At 43.9% G+C, this 22,385-nt stretch overlaps 1 protein-coding gene across 2 annotated transcripts in view; it reads left to right on the forward strand.

Moving 5' to 3' along the window:
• The first annotated feature begins 387 nt into the window (after positions 1-387).
• Positions 388-22,385, forward strand: part of ACVR1 (activin A receptor type 1) — an 89,581-nt gene continuing 67,583 nt past the window's right edge. The window contains exon 1 of one of the 2 annotated variants that reach the window (XM_044417822.1): positions 388-734. In XM_044417822.1, the coding sequence (XP_044273757.1) occupies positions 727-734 (8 nt within the window). In that variant the 5' untranslated portion in view covers positions 388-726. The remainder of the gene's footprint in view (positions 735-22,385) is intronic. The other variant, XM_044417821.1, reaches the window with a different exon arrangement.

Consider the following 22,385-nt stretch of genomic DNA (forward strand, 5'->3'; position numbering starts at 1 on the left):
AGCAGCAAGGCAGTCCCCGGCCAGGGCCACGGCTACGAGAGCTGCTCTCGAAGGCAGGCGCGGGCATCGGCGGCGCGCGTGCGGCGCAGCTTGCGTGGGCGTGGCGCGTCGCGGGCCACGGTGCGATGCCTGGTTGGCCCTGCAGGGGGCGAAACGGGGCGCCTGGATTCGCGCCGGGAGGAAATGATGTGCCTGCTGCCTGGTTAATTACAGCTCCAGACGCCCATTGGCAGAGCAGGGAGCAGCCACTTCCTCCTCTCTTTCTTACTGCAGCTGTATTCCCGGCTGGGAGCCCCTCCCCCTCTCCGCCCCCTCCCCCGGAGCCTGCGCTGCCTCGGCTCGCCTGGCTGCCTCTCTGGAACTTTGCGCTTGGCTCGTCCTCTTGCCAACTTTTCCCTGTCGCGACTCGACGGGGAAGTTCTTCTCCCGGCTCCCAAGGGCGCCGCCGCCGCCGCCAGCCCAGACACCGCCGGAAGGGGGACGGGCGCTGGGGAGATGCGGCCGGGCGCAGCGCAGTGATTAGAGCGCGGGACCCCGGGGACGTCGCGCTTGTCCGCCGCCGCCAGCTCTGCTTACGGCTACCACCGGAGTAAGAGCCGCTGCTGCAGCAAAGCCCATGGACGGGAAGTTCCTGCTCGCCGCCGCCGCCGTCCTCCTCCTCTAGCTGCGCCTGGGGATCCCGCACCGCCTCCGCCTCTCCCCCGCTTTGCCTTTGTCTGCGGTGCTATGAGGAGGTGAGTGGGTTGCCTGTCTGAGCTGAAGCTCGCCTTCTCCCGCTCTCGCTCCCGCCAGTATTCCTTATCCTTTCCCTTCTCCTTGGGATCCAGAATGCGTCCTCTCTCCGTTTTTCCCACATTGGATCACAACCCGCTTCTGACTGCGCCTCTGATACAACGTTGGAGACGATTACTATTTCTCTGTTGTTGGAAAAAAATAACCTTCGGAGAGAGCTCGGTTTGCGCACACGCCCCGCCGCCGGTCGCCTTTCCTCCTTTCATTGTTAAAAACCTGTGTGTGTGTGCGCGCGCGCGTGCGGGGGGACGGGTGTCACAAAACGGGCTGGCGATTCGAAATCGTGGATATATATACACACACATATGCGGTTTCTGCAATGCGCGCCGCTGCCCGGCGAGCTGTCTGTGTAAATGGGCGTCTCGGACGCGCTTTTCGAATCCTCGGAGGAAAAAGCTCCCGAAGCCAATAATATTACATCTGCGCTTGGTTTCTAGAGGCGGCTTTGGAAACTTGGGAGGCGGTGTGGTGGTGGAAGGCATCCTTTAATCACTTCTAGGAGGCAGGCTGTGCCGGAGTAGGAAGGGAGAGGGGGTGGGGAGGAAAGAGAATCTGTAAACTTTCCTTAGCTCTCCCTCCCCCCAACCCTGCTCGCTACAGCCTTCAACAGCTTCAAAGGAAGGAATGTGGGATTCATCTTCGGATGCCCACAGGGCAACTGTGGTTACAGATGTTACTCATTACTTTGCCAAACATAAGCCCTTCCCTCTATGCTACAACTCTTGTAGGAAAAGTTACTTTGGTTCTGGATGTGTGTGAGGGGAGGGACGAGGGAGAGAAGTGCTTGGAAAAGTCACAAATTAAAAATAAAATGGGAAAGTGATGGATAATTTGGTTGGAAGTAAGAGAGTGTTTAATTTGGTCTCTGTGTTAAAGTGTAGACCAGTTGTGCCTGCAGTGGAAGTGAGGAGCTGAAGAAAGCGTTGATCTTAAATTGCTTTGCAAAGTAGATTAGAAAACAAAAGAGAACTCTGGACATGACTTGTATGCTTGGCTTTAATTGTCCTTTGCTGCTGAGAGAGTTGTAAATGATAGCATGTATTTTAAAATGGTTAATCTAATTCCCTGAAGAATATAACAGTCAAATTTAAAAATTAGTGCTTTTTTGTTGGCATCTGTTAACTATAGGCTTGTGTGTTCACTTGGGTAAATAAATACTTGTGCCACAAATACATTTGGCAGTTGCCTGGTTCCTATTCTGACATTGCATTGTTCTGTTTAGGAGACTGTTGAAGTATGAAATGAGTTACAAGGGCATTCTGTGTTGGCCTGTGCAAGGAGGTCGCTGTGTGGATCTGTACACCAGATCCATCCATTGGCTCTTCTCAGTGCTAGACAATAGGAAGTCTCAAAGTTCTTTTGGTTTTTATATTCAGTAACAGTAATTGGCTTGTGGCAATGGCTCTTCTGTCTTAGAAAATTGAGTTGCATTAGTGGACCATTTCATTTGTATCCTAAGAACATAAGAAAAGCCATGCTGGATGCTTGCAAGACCTCCTCCTGCCCAAGCTCCTCAGCAACTGCTGTCTGCAGGCGGGCCACCTCTGGGAAAGGAGGGAGCATATAGCCAGCAAGGCTAGCAGCCACTGATAGCCTCCTCCCTCATGAATCTCTCCAGTCCCCTTTCAAAGCCATCCAGATTGGTGGCCATCACCACTTCCCATGGCAGCAAATACCATAGCCTAACATAGTTGTCATAGCCACTCCTCATAGGGGGGCTGCTTCAACCCCCTGCTCATTTTTGTTGCCCTTCTCTGCACTTTTCTGGCTGAATAATGTCCTTTTTCGGGTAAGGCGACCAGAACTGAGCACAATATTCCGAGTGCAGTCACAGCAGAGATTTTTTAAATAAGGGATGTAAGATTTTCTGTTCTGTCCCTAATGATGCCTAGCATGGAGTTTGCCTTCTTCACGGCAGCTGAAGCACTGTGCTGGCATTTTCATCCACCACTACCCCAAGGTCTCTTCTCACTCAGTCACTGCTATCCCATAATCGCCCAAGTTAGAGTGGATGCATTGACTTAACTGGGAAAGAGTAACATTGTAATGCAAGCCATCATACCTGTATTCAGATCTTAAATGTGATTATCTGAATAGTTTCCCTCCATATACTAGATTTTCCTGTTATTATTGGGATACTTGCCACTGAAAGTCAGGCTGACTGATAGGTATGATAGCATGAGCATATGGGGGGGGGGGGGACAACAACCAGCCCACTTCAGCAGAAGCAGTTTACTTTGTGTGAACAGCCAGTTATTTACAGAAGCCCTTGCATTGGCTTGCTGTGTTTACATATTGTCTGTCTGCCACAGCAGTCCATGCCATACCAGTCGCGTCTTTAATTTTTATTAAAAGTTCACGAGCCATTCGCCTCTTATTGCTATGCATTTTAATCTGTGTGCATAATGAAGGAGGACTTGACTTAATTGGTTCCTAGGCATCCCAAGTAGTCCGCCTTGATTGACATAGGTCAGTTCAGTTTCTCCGGCAGGCATTGCTTTGACCTGGTTTGCACAACACAGCAACCCATTGGAGTCAGTAGCCTGTAGGTCATCTGAGCCCAGCCTGCTTTTTGCAGGGTGGTTTATGTTTTGGGAACCAGCTGCCCTGAAAAACCATGGTTTGTTCTAGGGCTTGTCCATACTAAGACGGGATATCATGTCATTTGGATCTGGGAGAACCTTTTCACCATGGGTTGTAAGGAACAGCTGAGGAGCTGCTGACCAAGAGCAGCACTCCCATCCCTGTCTGTCTGCGGAGAAGCTTCAGTAATGTGGCAAAGCAAGGTGCACCTGGGAGGGGGGGGCAGTGGCAGCAATATCTTCCCCCTTTACAATGTACTTCTTTCATTTTCAAGTGTTGAACTGGTATTTCTTAGTTCCCTCCACCATTTCAACATCTTCCTAATCGGTTCCATGACTCTGGTTGCGACCTGAATTGGTTGCGAGCCAAGTCAAATTTCCCCATAAGGTTAATGTAAATAAGGTTAATCCGTTCTGTAAATATTTTTTTTAAATCACAAAAATTTGAAACAAAGTAACGAAGAACAACAAAGTAACAGAGTACAGTAGAGAACACTAACCGAGGTGGAGGGGAGGGTATCATTTGGAGGGAGAGTCCCCTTCCATAAGGACATTGGGGAGATCTCCTTCAGGGGTTTCCTCTCTTCAGGGTCAATTTTTGGCGAAAAATCCGCATGTTCTGGTCACCTTCATTCCGCTCTGCACGTTCTTTTTACCACCATGCTTGCTCTGCGCTTTCTTCGGAGCCATTATTCAGTAAGCTTCACAGCAAGTGACGACAGGTTTGTCTGCGACTGTGAGCGGGGAAGATGGCCGCGATTGTGATCATGCTTGTGCGGGGAAGATGGCCGCGATCGTGGTTGTCCCCCCATGCAGAGTTTGCGACCTAAGGCAAAATTTTTCTGAAATTTCTGTTCGCGACCCAACTTGGTCATGAACTGAGGCGTTTGTGAGCCAAGGTACCACTGTATTACATCCTCCCTGTTTTTTTGTGGCAGCTTTAGGAGCAGAGGCTGCAGGCACTTCAACTTCCTCTCCATTTATTTCCCAACCATCACATTTGTGTATATCTGTGGTTTGGTTTGGCTTTGTTTTTTACAAATATCAGTAATTGCAATGGACCATGCTCAGAGAAGGAGCTGTCAGAAGCAGGCAGTCAATAATATCTCTTGTCACAAGGTGGTGTTGGAAAGATGGAAGACATTGAGAAGAGTCAGCTCAGCGCTGAACATGGAGAAGATTACATTGCTGTGGGGGAGATGTTGCCTTCCATCCCACTGGTGTACCTTTTGCTGCATCTTCCCCCTTTAGAGGTGGTTTTCAATTGACGATTTGGGCCCTGGCAACTGAATTCAAAGATGTGTAAATGCAATATCACTTTCTCAATATCTGTTATCTATCCCACTTCATAGCTCCCTTTGACAGCTAAAAAAGCTAAGGAAATGGACTGGACAAGTTTCTACATATCGTTCAGCCATAAGAGTACATTTGTGAAAGACAAAGTAATACAATACAAAAAATTGAACACAATTATACCATTTGTAGAGGCTGGGGAAAAAAACTAACCCCAATTGAGATTCTTTGAACATTGAAGAAAAAAAAAAAAAAACAGAAATGGTGGGGAATGAATGAAGGGGGTATCTGAGTGGAGAGGGGGAGACAAGATGGGTTCTGTTGTGAAAAGACTGGAATAAATGTCATTTGGAAGATTGAGATTAAGGAGATGGAGAACACTGTTGCTGGCATCTGGTACACCACTTTTCATTGTGCATTAGCCATTGGTGAAACCTGAGCATCCAGGTTCAGAGCTGAACCCAGAAGTATGCCCAGGCTGTGCACCTGTGTCTTCAGGGTGACCATAACCCCAGCCAGCACAGGCTGGGTCCTTATTCCTTGATCCTCCTTCCAACAAACATTCTAAATAAATAAATAAACTGACCAGGAGCACCTCTTTCTTGAGTGCCTTGCCTTGATTAAGCTTCAGTTTGTTTGCCTTCATCCAGCCCATTGCCATTGACAGACACTGATTTAGTATGAAACAGCTTCCTTGGCATGAGATGGAAAGGAGGGAGAGAGTTGGGTGTCATTGGCTTAATGGTGAAACCAAACCCCCAAACTCCAGGCAAGGTTGGGTTTGGTATAAATGTCAAATAGCATAGGACACAACAGAATCCCGAGAAACTCCACAGGTCAAACAGCAGTCTCCCAGCACCTTCTGAGTCTGCGGCGCTAGGAAAGAATAAGACCGGGCGTCCAGTTCCCACACAAGTGAGGTGGCCGAGAAGGATATCATGAAAACCAACAGGGATCCACTCCTCCTGTCTGTTGTAGGTCATCTGCCAAGGAAACCAAAGTTGTTTCTGTCTCATAACCAGGGCTGAATCCAGATGGAAATAGATCTTGGTATCTCAGCTCATCCAGGAAACCTTGGAGCTGGGAGGTCACCACAAGCTCTAACACATTCAAGTGGAATATTGAATGCTGGCCAGTAGCTAAGTAATGGAGAGGGAGTCTGTGAGGGCTTTGCAGGATGGGCTGAGATCCTGCCTTAATCAAAGGAGGCCTGAGTCACAGCCGCATACCCATTTGGCTAGTTCCCCTCGGGCTGCTGTTATGAGCAAGGAAGGGTAAGCATCTGAAACACATGTTGTGGCTCCCACCTCTCTCAATGATCCTTCCACATTCTCAGGCCTGTACAGTTGGGAATATATTCCATAATACTGACAAGTTACATCTACTGGGACTGTATCAATTACAGCAACCAACTTTGAGTAGATCTGAGCAACTTTGTTTGCAAAGTGCTGAGCAGATTGCTTGCAGTGGGCTGCCAAGAGGTCTGAGTCCTCCTCTTGCGCGTTCCTGTTAGAAGACCGCTGACCGCCCAGTGCAGCTCTGTGCAGAGGCAGTAGCGCCAGGAAAGAAGCTCCTCTTTGCTGCTCCTGTCACCACAGAGCAGGCCTTCAAATGGGCTCTAGCCTGTGTTTGATTGGATTCATTCTGAAATTTCTGCCAGTGTTGCTCCAGCCATGGTCTGATTGTTTCCCTAGAGAGAAAAGTGAGTTATTGTGAGGTTACTATGTCCACCTCCCTAGTCATTTTTCCATTTCGGAGATTGGCAAGGGCTTCAACAGAGTATCCTGCAGAGGCAACAGGAAAATCCTCATATCAGGAGCTGTTCAGCAAACAGTTCTTGTCCAGGAGTGATGAGATTAGCACACCTGTAGAGTTTTGTCTAGTCAGGATCACAGACAGCTTTCCAGCACCTTTTGCTTTAGCTGTGATTGCCTAAAATAATCTTTTGTCTTCTTATGCATGTAACAAGTGTCATTGTTATATTTCTCAACAAATCATCAATATCCACCTTTGGAGCTATGTTGGTTGGTAGGGTGCCATCCTATTAAAGTTTAGAAAGAAATAAGTCCTACAACATGAAGCAGGAATTCCTACAACTTGCAAGGAGGACTTATTTCTGCCTAAACATGGATAGGGTTACACCCAAAATTTCACTTCAAAAATGTGACTCCATCCTTTACAACTAATCTTCCTCTTAGATGACAGGGGTACTGCCTGTTCCTCCCCATTACCAAAAGTTGCAAGCATGTGTGTATGTGTGGAAAATGCACAGTGAACTTGTGTTCCTTGAGGTGTTGCTCAGAGCCCTATTTTAACAGGGCCAGCGGGCAGGAATGGTGCGAGCTGTATTCAGCAGCATGTTGAGGAGTACAGGTTGCCCATCCTTGAACTTCAAATGGGCTCCTGGCCTGAGATGCAGCTTAGAAATATTTTCAATTAAATATTTAAATGTCAAGTAAAATAAATATATTGTACATGCATATAGTAAATATATATTCGAGGGGAATTTCAGAAGTGGAGAGCTGTGACTTGGGACTGTCAGCACATTTTGGCACGTCACCTGATCAATATGGAGTACATATCCAGTAAGAATTTCATCTGAAGCCTTATACATATGAATGGAGTTGCAAGTTCATTTCAGCAGAACTTATTGAAAAGAATAACTCGATGGATCGTACTCCACTCATCAAATCTGTCTTCTGCTTTGCCATTAGTTGCTCCCAGTGCTTGTTGTCCAACATCAGTGCTACGTGCAAACTATCTGTGTTACTAGCTACTTTGAGGTTGTACAAGTTGTGTGTGGGTTGCATATGGGTGCTTTGCCTTGTGCCTCATGGCTGGTGTCTGAACCTGGTGAGGTGCACAATGAGAAGTTTCAAAGCCACCCCCATTGCATTTCTCTCCAAGTTTGGGCTACATGGAAAGCTGCATGTTATGAAGGAAGTCAGGGAAATCATTGGGGTGTATGACCAGAATGCTGGGAACTGTGGAAAGAAGTAGAGCGATCTCTCAGAGCCATCCCCTGCAAATATCAAGCTCTCTTTTCCCTGCAGAAACGTAACAACCATAAGCCAATAGGCCCACCCCAGGGTTTTACTATCAGTATTATTCCAGATAGAACTTACTTATATACCATATGTGTGATGTGATGAATGTTATTTCCTTCAGAAAACTTCATCATTATCAGTTTTGGATTAACTCTGGGTCTTTCAGCCTGATCAGTAGTAGCAGAATATTCCAAGCGTTGCAGAAGTATTTGTGCCCCTTTGGCTTTTCCACATCTGGTGCTACAGCCTGGAACAGAATTGGGTTTTAATTGACATTGTTACCACTTGATGTACAGATGTAAATCTTTTGTATTGCACAGACTGAATCTGCCTGCTTTAAAACAAAGCGCGATATAAGACCACCCTGCTCATGACCTTACAGCAGTCAGAAAGTTTAGGGGAAGAAAGGGGTTGGTGCTGACCATAAATTATGGTTGTAAACCTTTCTTCCCTAACCTGGTGCCCTTCAGAGCTGTTTGACTACATCACATCATGGCCTTGCTGGTTGAGAATGATGAGAGGTGTCACACATCTGAGAGGCATCAGGTTAGGGCAAGGCTGCTGTTGATCAAGTTGAGTCTTGGGGATTTTGAGTTCTGTCGCCTCATGCTGTAAATTATGGCAGCCCTCAAGTAGAAAATCTTGTGGGAACACCCACCGGATGCCTCTTCAGTTGATTTTTCAGTGAAAAGATGGAATTGGGCAGCCTTTACTGCCCTCCAGGAAGTGCACAAAGCTTTACTTTCACAGGTGGGAAATGCCATTGAAAAGGCTTTGTGTGACCTTTGTTCTCACCCACTTGCATTTGTTTGTTTATTATATTTATACCTTGCCTTGTTAACCCTTTCAAAGGCGGCTTACAGAATCCTTCTCTTTCTCTCACTTTTACCTTAGCAATAACCCTGTGTGATCTTTTGTATTTAATAACGGCATCACACAGTTGGTTGACAGTTTCTGATGTGTGAGGCATTTGGTGAAGGTGATCACGTCAGGCAGTTCCCTTGCTGACTCAGTTGAGAAAATTACAAAGTTTGCAGGAGCTGCTTTTGAGGCATGATGTCTCAGAAGTCATTTAACTCCCCTCTCTCCCTCAGTGTTTAAAGAATTAGTTGAATGATTTGGCAGCGGGGCTGGTGGGGAGGGAGCAGGAAGAATAGGTGAAATCTTTCTGAATTCATTGGTGTCTTCACCACAGAGCTGTGCTGTTTGTGATTCTCTTGATTCTAGACCAGGGGTAGGTGGATGAAGGCATTCCAGATGTATCCGACTTGAGCTCCCAAAATCCCTGACCATTGGTTATGTTGGCAGGGACTCTTGGAAGCTGAAGTCCCAAACTTCTGAAATTCTACTATCTACCCACCCCTCTGTTCTAGACCATGGTGGTGTTGCTAGGTCTTTCCGAATAATGGCAACTTTGCAAAAGATCCTAAATCTCTGGAGGCTGGTTCAGGCATTTTGTTAGCTGGTGTGCACTGAGTGGCCCCAGGGACACAGATGTTAGCAGCAACCGATGTCTGATCTGCCCTGTCCATTAACATGGGCCCTGTTCTCTGGCAGCAATTTCAGTAGCTGCTGTTGCGGAGGTGTTTGTGCAAATTACCCTCGGGAAGCAGTGGCTGAGATCAGACCTGCCAGTTCAGGTGCTGCTCCCTCACCGGCTGGTTTCTCCAGGGCTTTTCCATGTTGAGTGAGTTGCAAATGAACGGGCATCAGCGTAGCAAAATTAGCACTAAGGTGTCTGTGCTGTTTCACTCTTGTTGATTGACTGGGTTGAGGGTTGGCTGCCTGAAGTATTGAACATGCTTCCTCTGACAATAGGGAGTTGCTGTTTCTGGAGAAGCAGGCCTTCTCATGTATGTATGCATGTGTGTACCTATTTGGCAGTAGGCAGCAAAATGATGCCTCCAGAGGCTGATTTTGCCCTCATCTTGGATTTTATATTCATTTTTACATTGGGCCAGCTTATTTCTTTGTTTAATGCACCTTTGAATTGGCCTTCCACTCAGGGATTGGTTTGGATGATTTGGAATAAAATCATAACCATGCAGCCAATTGAAACAAAATAGATAAAACACGTTCATTGAGATAAAACAGTGGAACCCTCTAAATACAAGGAGAAGCACTGAATCACTGAAAGGCTGGTGGCGCATTGAAGTTTTAACTTGCTGACTATAAAGGCTGAGAATGAATGAGCCTCAATTCCCTGGGGGAAACTCCACAAACGGTGTGCTATTCCCGAGACGCTACCTGTAATGGTATATACCTCCAAATTACCTCTGTCTGGGAACCTTGCATAGAATAGGTCAGGATTTACCCAACCTTGGGATTCCTGGATGCTTTAGGCTGCAACTTCCAGCATTCCTCCCTTTTGGCTGTACTGGCCAGGTTCAACAGATGTTGAAGTTCAAAACATCTGGGGAGTCCTAGGTTGGGGAAGGCTGGGACAAATGGTCCAGGTTAATCATTGTAGTTTCAAAAGCTGTTTTTATATGGTTGAGTTGTGGTCATTCTCATGCCTTCTATATTTGTGTTGGAAACATTAAGTTCTTTCAGGCGTGTGAAAATTTACGAAACGGAATTTTGCATATGTGGGTGCAACTTGCTGACTTGTCAGGATGAACTTTGCTTAACCCAAGAAACCCTGCATGAAAACATGCAGCCCATAATAGTTTCAGAAGTGCCTGCTGGGTTTTTTTTGTGGGGGGGAGAAGCTTTTTTATATTGCTTTTATAGAAGTTTTAATTCATTGTGTTTTAATAAGGTTTTAATATGTGTTATTAGTTTTAATATATGTAAGCCACCTAGGAAGGCCTTGACAGTTATGGGCAGCCTATTAATACATGAATGAATAAATAAATGCTTATTTTTCCATCTTTCCTAAACTGTATTGTATTTGAGAGAGTAGTTAGTTCTCTCAAGAACACCATTTCTTGAGCTTCATTAACTGTGGAGAACAAGTTGTTTGGAGGGCAAAAGGTTATAACATCTTGTCTCTCTAAGATGTCGAATTTCTTTTTATTCTTCCAGGTCTGACATACAGCTAGTTTGCTTTCCATGGTTATAATATATTCATTGGTTGGCAGGCCATTTGTACAGTGTCATACAAATTAACACATAGGTGCATTGAGGCTGAGCACTTAAATCGATTACCTAGTTCACATGACTTTCTGGGCTCACCATGGATTATTTAACTCTGAAGAGCTGCACTGCATGCCAGTTGCCATTTGAATATGCAACCTTTAATTGTAAGGTTTCCATATTATGCAAACTAGAGATGTAAAATTTCTGGAATTGTTGGAGCCATGGAAGATCTGTGTTTTTTTCCAATTTTTTAAATTGTTTTGCAGAAAAATGCAGGAAAATTAGGAAAAAATAAGAAAATCAGCAATTCTTATACGTTTAGTGTTCTCTACAGATTTAAAGCAACTTTGCTGATTTAACATCACCTTCCTCAGCTTAATGCATTTCAGATATTTGGGTCTTCAGCTCCCATCCATCTCAGGCAGCATGGCTAATAGTAAGGAGTTCCGGGATTGTGGTCCAAAACAACTGTAGGGCACTAGTTTGGAAAGGCTGCTTTACTTATATATAACTTGGTTTGCTCATAAAAAGATCTTTATACTTAAAAGACTTTTAAAAGTAAACTCAGTAAATTATAATTATTGTCTAAATAAACTATAAAATTAAATTTAATGTACCAAGTGTGATAATTTTATGAGCAAACCAAGTTGTTCACAACCTATCTTAGGTTCATATTTTATGTCCGACTAGACAGTACATCAACAACTCATCCCTGAAACATCTGAATCATCCTGGAACGCAGAAGAAGCAGGGAGACCTGGAGGCAGAAGATGATGGGTGTGCAACATTTTCTCATATGTATAAAAAATTCAGGGAAATTCCTAAATTTAGAATTTAACTATCAACTCAGAAGAAAAGGAATTGACTGGGGAAGTTTGGGAATGGTAAGCAACCATACTTAAGAACCTTCACACAATGTCAGCTTATCAATTGAAAAGTGTTTCATTTTGTAAGTAATTTATGTCAATAGACATCTTTTTATTTTGGTTGATCTTGAAAGCTGCTCTCCAATGGTAGCTTCTCACACCATGGGGATCAGGGTACCGAATGCCATTTAAATAGAAAGTCTTCATTCTAATGGTAGCCGTTAAAAAGACTTTATAGCTAAGATGGCATTCACTGCATGGTCGTGTCGGTATTAATAAAGAATTTGATTAAAAAGTGAGGCACTGCGGTCTGTAGACTCAATCCTCAAAGCTAATTAAAAAAAAACAGCCAAGGTGGGATAACTCATAGGCTGTTCTGCTGCATCCGGTATGGCTGGCAGGAAAACCCACAATGTTTTTTCATGTGTGGGTTTTAGATTATAACTACATTTATTAACTACTACAGGATATAACTAGAACAAGCCCAGAAACACAAGAGTTGGCAGAACAAAATCCAAACTCTCAAGAACTCTCATTTTTTTCAATATTATGATATGGTGATTTAACTCATGTTGGGACACTGAGCATGACTTGGAGACTTTCTTAAGTTTCTACCAGTAAAAAAAACTTAGATCAACAATTTTAATAAGTTATATTTAATAAGAAAAAACTATGCTGGGAATTTCAGAGAGAGGATTAAAATATGTTTTCCCATAGCTTTATCATCTCTCTGTAATCCTTCTATAAAAATGTTCCTATAACACAATTTTTAGAAATAATTTAGAGCGAGAAAAGGCTGAGTAATGATATATAAACACCTTGTCTTAAATTCTGAGAGAAAATATTTCATAACTTTTTGAGGGAAAAAAAATCAGAAGACATCTCTCCTTCCAGATTTGCTGTTTTCTCTCTCTGTCTTCCTATTTCCAGTACAAACGTGGTCACCAATCGGTTGATTTATGGATTGATCAACTCTCATATAACCGTATTACAAAACCTTATTGTGGAAATTTGTTCTTGCTTGTTATTGCCCACAGCTCCAGCATCTGTGTAGATATGGAGTAGTATACAAATACTGTGAATGAAATACATAAGTGAAATCCTCACCAAGAAAAACTTCCTTCTGTGGAATGCATGCATTAATCACGTTTGCATATTTTCCTCTTTCTTTGCTTCAGTGTTACCTTAATTTATTCTAGTTTTGCTAATCATGGGGAGGAGCAAGAAATTCATGGAAGTCCCACCAGCCTCCCCTTTTTCTTCTAAGATCATAGGAAGAAATGCTTTTCCATAATACTTTCAAACCTGAGCTTTTGAAAACAGGGCAAACATTTTCTTAACAAGGCTAACAGCACCAAATGTTATGCCCCTCATCATGTCCTGTGAGTTTTCTGTGTTTCCCCAGAACTGCAGCACATGACTATGGTCTGTTGCAGCTTTGCCAGGTTAGATTTTTTAAGCTATGGGAAGCTGGAAGAGCCATGTTCAGCCACAGGTGGTTTCACTAGCCCAGAACCAAGGAAGACAATGCCCTCCAGGTGAATTGCCGTTCCCATCAGTCCTTATCAGCATGGCCAATGGGGAAAGCTGACAGGAACGGATCTCCAGCCTCCTCTGGAGGGCCACATGTTCCCCATCCCTGTAGCATCTGGTTGGTTGGGGCTTTTGGATGTGGCAAGCATAGGGGTGTCGCTAGTGTGAAAACAAATCCAAAGGACGGGAACTAGTTCTTTAAATTCTGCTGAGTTATATAAGTATTAACAATGACCAGACTGTGATTTTAAAAAACTGTTCCTTTTCACTGCCCCTCTGTCTTTTCTTTATCGTCCTCTTCAGTTGATGACTAATAAAATATCTTGTCAGCCTTGCCTTATTTGCTCCTCTGGCTTTAGGCTGTTGGAGTTTAAGACGGTCAGTGGTCCGCCTGAGTGTGGCTAATTGCAAAGCAGCTGGCACAGAAGTGTATTTTCACACACTGCAGGGCAGGAACTTGTCTTGGCTCAGTCAGTAGTCAAAATCGCTCTGTGGGAAGACTGGTTCACATTTTCTTGACTTGTTTTGGCCTCTTCCTCCTTCATTTTAAAATCAAAATGGAAGCTCTCTTGCCACCACTGGTTGTGCTTATAGTTTTGGTGATAGAAATACTGAAACTCCTGGTGGGGTTGGAAAACTGAAAGCTTTCCAGTCAAAAATTATGAACTACTTTTCAATATTTTATGACTTCTTTCTGAGCTATGTCTTAATCGAGTCAATAAATTTTTGTATTGATTTTTTTCTGCATCTGGGAAAAGAAGATTGGCAACGAGCAGCAGTATTAGAAGGGCTTTATTAGTTTGTTTTTATTTTAATTAATTAGTATTTTACCTTTTTTTAATAAAATGGTGTTAACCTTCACTTATTGGATAGTATAGAAATAAAATGTATATTACTACTAACAATAAACCTACACACACCTACCCCTTGATGATTTTAAACAGTTGAAAGAAGAGTTCAGTCATGGCAGATTGGGGACCTGCAATGAGATGAAGCCCTACTTTATTTTTAAAAGTTTTTTAAACCAACATGGATACTGACTAGAATTCTGCAGCTTTAATAAGTAGGCTTCAAGCAACAACAACTCCACAAAAAAACCTTTATTTTGTTTAGCGGGCTTTACAGTCTTATTCAGCCTTAGAGACATTGTATGTTATCCTCCATTTAAAAATAATAAATGTGTTTGTTTGAGTAACTTATCTAAGGTCACCCAGCAAGGCCAAACTTGAACACAAACTACTGGACACAGAGTGCAGATCCTGTGTATATTGAAGCAGAAATCCTTTTGCATGTTTAGACAGAAAAGTGACTTGCAACTTCCTTTATTTTCCAGCCAGCCATGTTGTAAGCCTTTTTCTTTTGCTAAACATGCATAGAATTGCACTTGCTGGGAAATTCTGGCATCATATGGCTCCCCCCCCCCCCAGGATGCATACGTTTGCATGCTTAAGGGGTTAAAAATAAATTCACCATGCTTACACTGTGTGTGTGTAATACATAATCAAGATTCTGTCTTGCAGAGGTATTCTGATCAAGCTGTTCCTTTTTATTTTCCTTGAAGGGCCACTTTGAGAAGAGACAGAGTTTTAAAATAAACCAGAGATCTGCATAATTGGAGCGAAGTGTTTTGCATAGAAAAATGTTCTGATGGCCTAAATAGAATGAGATCAGTCTGAGAAGATCTAGATGCTTGGTTTTAATTTTCCTTCCTGTTTGTTTCTCTTCCACCCCTTGCATATAAACAAGACCACGTATGTGGGAGATTAAATATATGCTTGCTTCCTAGGAATAGTTGCCTGAAAAAGTTAATTACTACTCTGAAACTTCCCAGTTTGACTGATTTATGGCATTGTACTTATTCACTGGCTTGGATCCTGGGTTGCCTTTCTACAAATGGAAGGAGATCTTCCATTTTGGAAGGGATTTTCTTCCGGCAAAAGCTCTACTGGCAGAAAGGGCATGGTGGTGGGAAAAGGAGATCTTGGCCATTTCTCCCTCTAGTTTCCAAACACCTTTCTTAGAGAGTGTTGTGAAAGGTGTCATAACCCTCTGTCAGATTTTCAGGGAAAAAGAGAGGCTTGGCTAAAGGCACTGTCTGTACCCCATGTGATGTCAGTGGGAGCATCCGGGAAATGTAGTTCAACTCATGGGAAAGTTTAAGCCATTTTGTAACTGACTTAATTTTATAAAACAATGCATTTTTTCAGAAATGGAAAATTTTCCACGATGAAAAAGCTGTCAGGAAATGTTCTGCTGTGCTCTGCTGCATCTAGAGAGCAATTGTGGAAACCATATGCTGGGAAAGCATAGGGCTTCTCTTATAGGAAATATCAGAATAATGCAACTTTTTTCTTTTTGCACTTTGGGTTGACGCAGGTGTTGTACCACCCAGTAGCTCCTAGTATGTTCCCTCTGGGGCACTTGTCACATGCACCGAAGTGAATTTTCCATGTGCCCATAACAAATGGAAAATGTACAGTCATGAGGATGTGGCCACCTTTGCTTTGTTATTATTTATTAGGTGTGCGTAAACCTAGGAGCTTATCAGAAGAAATGAAAATTAAGTCAATACCGTATGGGTTATATGAAGGTTAAACAAGTGTCACACAATCTATGGTCGTCTGAGGGTTATGAGAGAATTGTTAAACTCTCATTTAGTCCATGCTTGTATAGGCATATGCAAGTTGGTGTCCCTGAGTGCTGTGACTTGTCCTGGACTAAATAATCCCAAACAAGCTAAAGTATGTCCTCTGATCCTGCTCCGTAAACTTAAAAAGAAAAGGCTTGAATGGAAGAAACAGTGTGGTGTGGTGGTTAGAGTTTTGGACTAAGTTCCGAGTTCTAGTCCCTGCTCAGCCATGAGGCCCCCTGGGTGACTTCAGGCCAGTCACAGGCATTCGGCCTAACCTACCTCACAGGGTTGTTGTGAGGATAAAATGGAGAGCAGGAGAACCTTGGGTTTCTCGCAAGAAGGAGGCAGGGTATAAATGCAAAATAATTGTGGTGGTGGTGGTGATGTATTTACTATTATTATTTTACTGGATCTACCTGGTTAAAACTGGATCTACCTGGGCATATTCATTGTGTCCTTGTTTTCAGTGTTTTTGTTGCAACTGGAATAGTGTTTGGCAATTCATTGTTTTTGCTGGGACTGCAATAGTGTTTGGCAATTCATTGTTTTTGCTGGGACTGGAATAGTGTTTGGCAATTCATTGTTTTTACTGGGACTGGAATAGTGTTTGGCAATTCTTCTGAAACTTGGAATTGGGAAGAGTGATCTTTATGCATTTGCAAATGCTATCATTTGTGTTGCAAATTTAGCTTAACTGGGCGGGAGTACATCAAAGGAATCAATAAGTGAAGGAGAGGGAAACAGGAAAGAGATTGTTTTGGTGGCTGAATCCAGACTAGAAATTTGTTTGCGCACTGGTGTGGTAAGGGTGGGATAACAGCGCTGTGCAGAGCGCCCTGGAAGCTGTAATGCAGGCATGCCGAGGCATCCTTGTTACAAACCAAAACATGTTTCAACGTCTGTGTTCTCTAATTGTGCTTGCATATGGCTGAGCCGGTGGTGAGAACAGGCCCTTAGGCCTTGTCTCAGTTACAGCTATAACTGAGTCATGAGATCAAGTTTCAACACAGCTGTTTGTCCCTCTGACCAGGCTGTTACACTGCTAAAGCATGTAGAGCAGTGGAGCCTCTGAGGAGAAATACAAAACCCCTTTTGAGCTGTGCATGCACTTTGTTCCTGCCTCAGTCTGCGCCGTCACCCCCATTGTGCCTCAAATCGCCATCTCTCTTTAGCATGCGCTCACACAATGGGAGAAATGTACCCTCTCTGTAAGTTTAGATTCTGAATCTGCATTGTTAATGTAAATTTTTTCAGTTGATCCAAAGGTGGGGGTTTGTCTTTTCTGTGTGAACTGTCATCTTAAATTGATTACTCAAAAAAGTGCAGTGTTTTGTACAGAAGAGATAATGAGAAAATGCTCAATTCATATGAACATCTGATGGCCTGAGGCATAGCTAATGCTTTATTTTAACATTCAGTTTAGTTCCTGCATCCTGCTAAATTTGTACTGTTCAAACTCCCTGTGAGGGTTTTAAAGGTGAAGGGGTAGTTTGGGAAAGTTGCTATGAGAAACTGGCTGTTGTTGTCTGGCTTTGATGCTGTTTGTTGCATTTCAGGCTTTGCATACTATCTCTGAAATGGGATCTTGGCCATTCACAAGCAAGATGATCCAGGTGGTACAATCCATGTTCATGACACATGTGTGGGCATGCGTGCGTGCGTACACAAACACAGATTCACACATATTGCAAGCAACAGACAGGTATCCTGGAATGTATTTATATGCATACATGGGAGTCTAGTTAAAGCCACTGTTATCTCACATGCATGTATAAGGGTGAAAATTTGCAATCCACATTTTATGGGAGTGTTGCTGCAAACACTGGTAAGAACACTGCTGACCTACCTTGCCCAGTATTCTGCTCCTGTAGTGAGTGGCAAACCCAGAGCCAATGGAAAGTCCAGGAGCAGGACATAAGCACAGTAGCATCCTCACGCTCATGTTCCTCAGCAACTGGGGTAAGTGGGGCCTTTACTCATGTTTCTTTCTCCTTCTGAAAACAACTTTCTGTTCCTTGGATTCATTAAAATACTCAATACCACTGTGTGTTACACATCTGTATCATTAGTTCACATGATGGAATATTATTTATATGCCTCATGTCACTTAGAGATGCAATTGTGTAACCCTGACTGCTCTTTAGAAGGCCAGATCCTGAAGATGAAACTCAACTACTTTGGCCACCTAATGAGAAGGAAGGACTCCCTGGAGAAGAGCCTAATACTGGGAACAATTGATGGCAAAAGAAGAAGGATGAGGTGGCTGGATGGAGTCACTGAAGCAGTTGGTGTGAGCTTGGGTGGACTCCAGGGGATGGTGGAGGACAGGAAGCCCTGGAGGAATTTTGCCCATGGGGTCGCAATGGGTCAGACACAACTTTGTGACTAGCAACAACAACACCTCAGGTGTGGGCAACAAGGTACCCAGATGTTTGGATTACAGCTCCCACGAGCCCCTAACTGCATGCTGCCTGGAGTTCTAGTCTCACATGTCCGGAGGGCACCAGGTTGTTCACTGCTTATATATCTGCTAAAGCAAGATTGTGCCCTGTTGAGCCCAGGGGGGCTTCTGGGTACATTTGTGTAGGATTGTGTGTCAAGGGGCCAGGAAGCTCTCTGGATAATGGTGAGCTAGTCACGAGCTCTTAGTCTTAGTGTAAGAGGGTGGTTGTGAGGATAAACTGGGATAATCCCCAAGCACTCTGTCTGGAGCCCCACTGGAAGAAAGGGGGAACACCAGTGTGGTACTGAGCTTTGCCATTCTGTGCTAGTCTTTTTAAAGCCATAATTCTTAGGGGAGGTGTATATTTTGTTTCTGTTGGGTCACTCAGGTTTGTTTGATGCCATTGTCAACTGGAGTTTTTTGTTTTTAAACGGTGTACTTGGCGGCACATCAACGCTAAAGCAGCTTCTTGCAGCCCAGGACCATAAACTCTGCAATTTGTCCATAGAGGTCTGTGCATGACAGAAATAAAAATGCCTTTTCAGACTGCATTTAATGCTCAACGTGCAAGCAATTTGGCTGTCAGAAACAGGGTGGGACAATAGGGTGGGGGCTAGGGAAGGAAGTGCTTCCCCCAAGTGCCCACTGAGAGAATTGGGTTACACTGCCCGTCATTAACAACATGGCTCATGCTCTGAAGCGCAGAGGTTTCTCCAGAACGATGGGGAGAGAAAGCCGCGCTGCTTGGAGAGGTTTTCTAAATGCCACTTCACCTGAAGGCCTCACGTTGGAATGTTGTCTCAAGCTTTCCATGGAGGTCGACTCCTTAAGAGGGTGAAGTGCAGGTTTAACTTCTGTTGTATTTTCCTCTGGTGGCACATTAAGAAAAAGGCAGTGGTGAAACATCTCTGCTATGGTTTATAGGCCAGTCTTAAAACACTTTTGCTTGGAAGGGGGAAGACCAGTGAGTTCAGCCAGATTTAAGGCCTTGTGAGCCTATGGGCGCAGCCTCGGGCATGCTTTTCCTCTCCTAAGTCCCAGTGAACTGGTTGGGGCTTCCTTCTGAGCACAGGGTGGCTGCGTTTTGAGAGGGCGAAAGGGCAAGCATGACCTGGGCTGCTTTTTCTGCCTGGAAAACAGGCTGGCTGCTGGTTGTAACAAGATGGAGATTCCTGGTTGCATGTGGGTGCTGCAGGCATAGGTTCTCTTTTCTGTATCGATTCTTGAGAGGCAGTGGGGCTCATTCATTTAAGCAAAAGCATACTTAAGTGACACTGGAGACAGCTGTCTGTTACATGTGCACTGGCTACTTTGGCGCCAGACTGCTTTCTAATCAGTGCACACATTAATAACAATATTTCAGCAAAGGGCTCTTTAATTTCCCTTTATTAAAGTCCTTGGCATGTTACTCAGTCTTCAAAGGCCTGTGGCTCTTTCCTCCTGAAAACCTCCTTGTGTAATGTTGCTGCTGAACGCGGAAGTACAGCATTGTTTCTCTGCTGTAGCTTTGAAATTGTTCCCAAAAAAGCCGGGGGGGGGGGGGAGGATGTATACTGTACATTTTGAGAACCTTATCAAGAAGTAGAAGGAAAATGAGAACTTTTAAAAAATCCGGTTGGCTCACTGGAAATTGTTTTATCTAATCAGTTGTGTACATACAAAAGTGTAAACTTTTGTTCTGTGGAAGTAAATGCAGAACTCGTTTTTCCCTTCTCTCTCTCTTTCCAGATGTTGTTTGGATTAAAGATAGTGAGTGGAAAAAATAAGCTTTCCTAATGATAATCACAGAGTCAGACTGGCTGGTTCTGCCCTGTCAGGGAAACGGAGAGATAAAAACTCCATTAATGGTGCATGCGCTGCCTAAGTAGCTAATAAAACAATGCCGTCTTCACTGGAAATAAGTCCCAGATTGGCTGTGCTCAGTGCCAACTGCCCAGGGAGACAGCTGCACAGACTGACGGAAGTACTGTGCATTACGGGGAACAGGGAATGGGGGGTGAGATGGGAAGCCTGTTGGTGGCTTAACAGGAGATCCGTACATGCGTCTACCTTACAGTCACATCTTTTGCAGCTTCAATTTTCTAGGTAATGGTTTCTGGATGGAAAGAATAGATTTTAGTATGGGATTGATTTTTGTTTTGTCTTTCTGAATGTATTCCTGTTTGTAGAACAGGCTTACAGGAAAGAAATCTGATTCTTTAGGGAGACCCAGCATGGTCTAGTGGTTAAAGTATTTGAATAGGTTTGGGAAATAGGAATTCAGACTCCCACCTTGTCATGAAGCTCCACTGAGTGACCTTGAGTTAGTTGCACTCTCTCAATCTAACCTACCTCACAGGATTGTTGTGAGCATAAAGTGGGGTGGGGAGAGAGCTATGTATATTGCCTTGAGTTCTTTGGAGAAAACATTGGAATGAAGGGAATCAAAGAGCTGCATTTTCTTGTTCTTAGATCTGTTCAGTCGGGTTCCTGGGCAATCTCAGTCCTGCATGAGTCTTGCATGGCTGCTTTGGTTACCTTAGGCACAACATGGGACCTTGTGAGCTGGAAAGGCACACAACTGGAAATCATAATCATGTTCCTGTCTGTGTTGTGAGGAGAGCTGGTAGTTTTTCAGCCTTCTTACAATAAATGTGAATTTCTTTGGACAAGAGTAAGAAGGGTGTGATTCTAAACTGCTGAGTTTTGCTTTGTGCAGTTTAAAAAATAGGCATTTGATGTTCAAGTAATAGATTTTTAATGGGCTACTTTTTTGTTTTGTTTTGTTATATTTCATCAGTGAGGGGTGACAGAATTCTTGATGGGGAATGTGGTGCTATTGAGAAGGAAGCCATTTCCTGGAGTGGCCAGCATGTTCTCTTCCCCTTCTTATCAGGGAAATAAAATCCCCATGTCATTTCAAGGTGCACTGGAAAGCATCTCAGCTGGCCATGAACTGCCTCCATTTTGATGAGGGCCTGGATCAGCCTTCCCTTGCAAATGAAGGAAAACATTATCCGTTGTAGGGAGGAAAGTACCACATCAGTTGCGTTACTCCAAAACATCCTTGGATCTTCTACAGGGAATGGAAGGGAAAAGAAGAAACTCATTTCTGAAATGTTCCTGTTCTGTATCATACATTTCACATTAATTGTTGCTTCTTCTAATTTAACTTTTCTTTTTCATCAAAGCACTCTCACTGGTGGTAATTTCTAATAGCATATTTTTACCCAGCCATAGTATTGGCTGTGAAATACTTTAGCTATGTTGCGCTGAAGTTTTCCTTACAGAACAGTTCCTGTTGTTTAATATGTGTGCCGTTTTTCTGCCATAGTTAGCTAGCAAGGCCGTTAAAAAAAATCTCATTAAAAACTGTATCATAAACACAAAGAACAGCAGATAAAGTCAGAAAGCACACAGTTAATATATAAATTGCAACAATAAACACAAAAGTTATGAATCCTTAAGCATGCAGACCAAGCCAAGACCAAAACTTCCCAGCAACTACAGCAAATCATATTTATCCACCAGAAACTTGGGCAGAGAGAATGGGATGCTGTTACCAGAAGCGAAGTCCAGGGATCATTCCACCTCTTGGCTGAATTCCATTTCAGGGACCCTTGGGGACTGCCTTCCCGGGTGATGGGCCAAAAGCCAAAGGGCTTGGACCAAAACCAGCAGTATATCATAGTTTAAAGAAGTTCTTTCTTCCAGTACTTAAGCCTTTGGAAGAGCCTTTTGGAAAAAGGCACACAAATGTTGAGAAACCACCAAAAAATCGGTGATTGTGGGATGTGTGAGATGAGAGAGGGCAGTGGTCATCTGTATTTCGTCCCCAGATCCATGGGGACTAGTCCTGTTGCCTTCAGCAATTGCTTTCATGGCCTGCTTGGGCTTTCCTAGTTGGCCTCCGTGGGAGCAGCATGCTGGATTGGGGTCCTCGTAGCTCTTATCCTCATGGCTCTCACTATGTTTTTATACTAATAAAAGCGCCACACTGATCCCTTTGGGAGTGGGAAGTCCACAGGCATGTCTGAACCGCAGGAAAGGCCCCCTGCCCAGCATGTACCTGCCTAACCTCAGCAGGCAAGTTCGTCCAGGGAAGGCCTTCTGAGGAAGGTCTCTGCTGGCAAGCAG

The sequence above is a fragment of the Varanus komodoensis genome, unplaced genomic scaffold (assembly GCF_004798865.1).
Source record: "Varanus komodoensis strain SLA01 unplaced genomic scaffold, ASM479886v1 scaffold9, whole genome shotgun sequence".
In the NCBI taxonomy this organism is placed as follows: domain Eukaryota; kingdom Metazoa; phylum Chordata; class Lepidosauria; order Squamata; family Varanidae; genus Varanus; species Varanus komodoensis.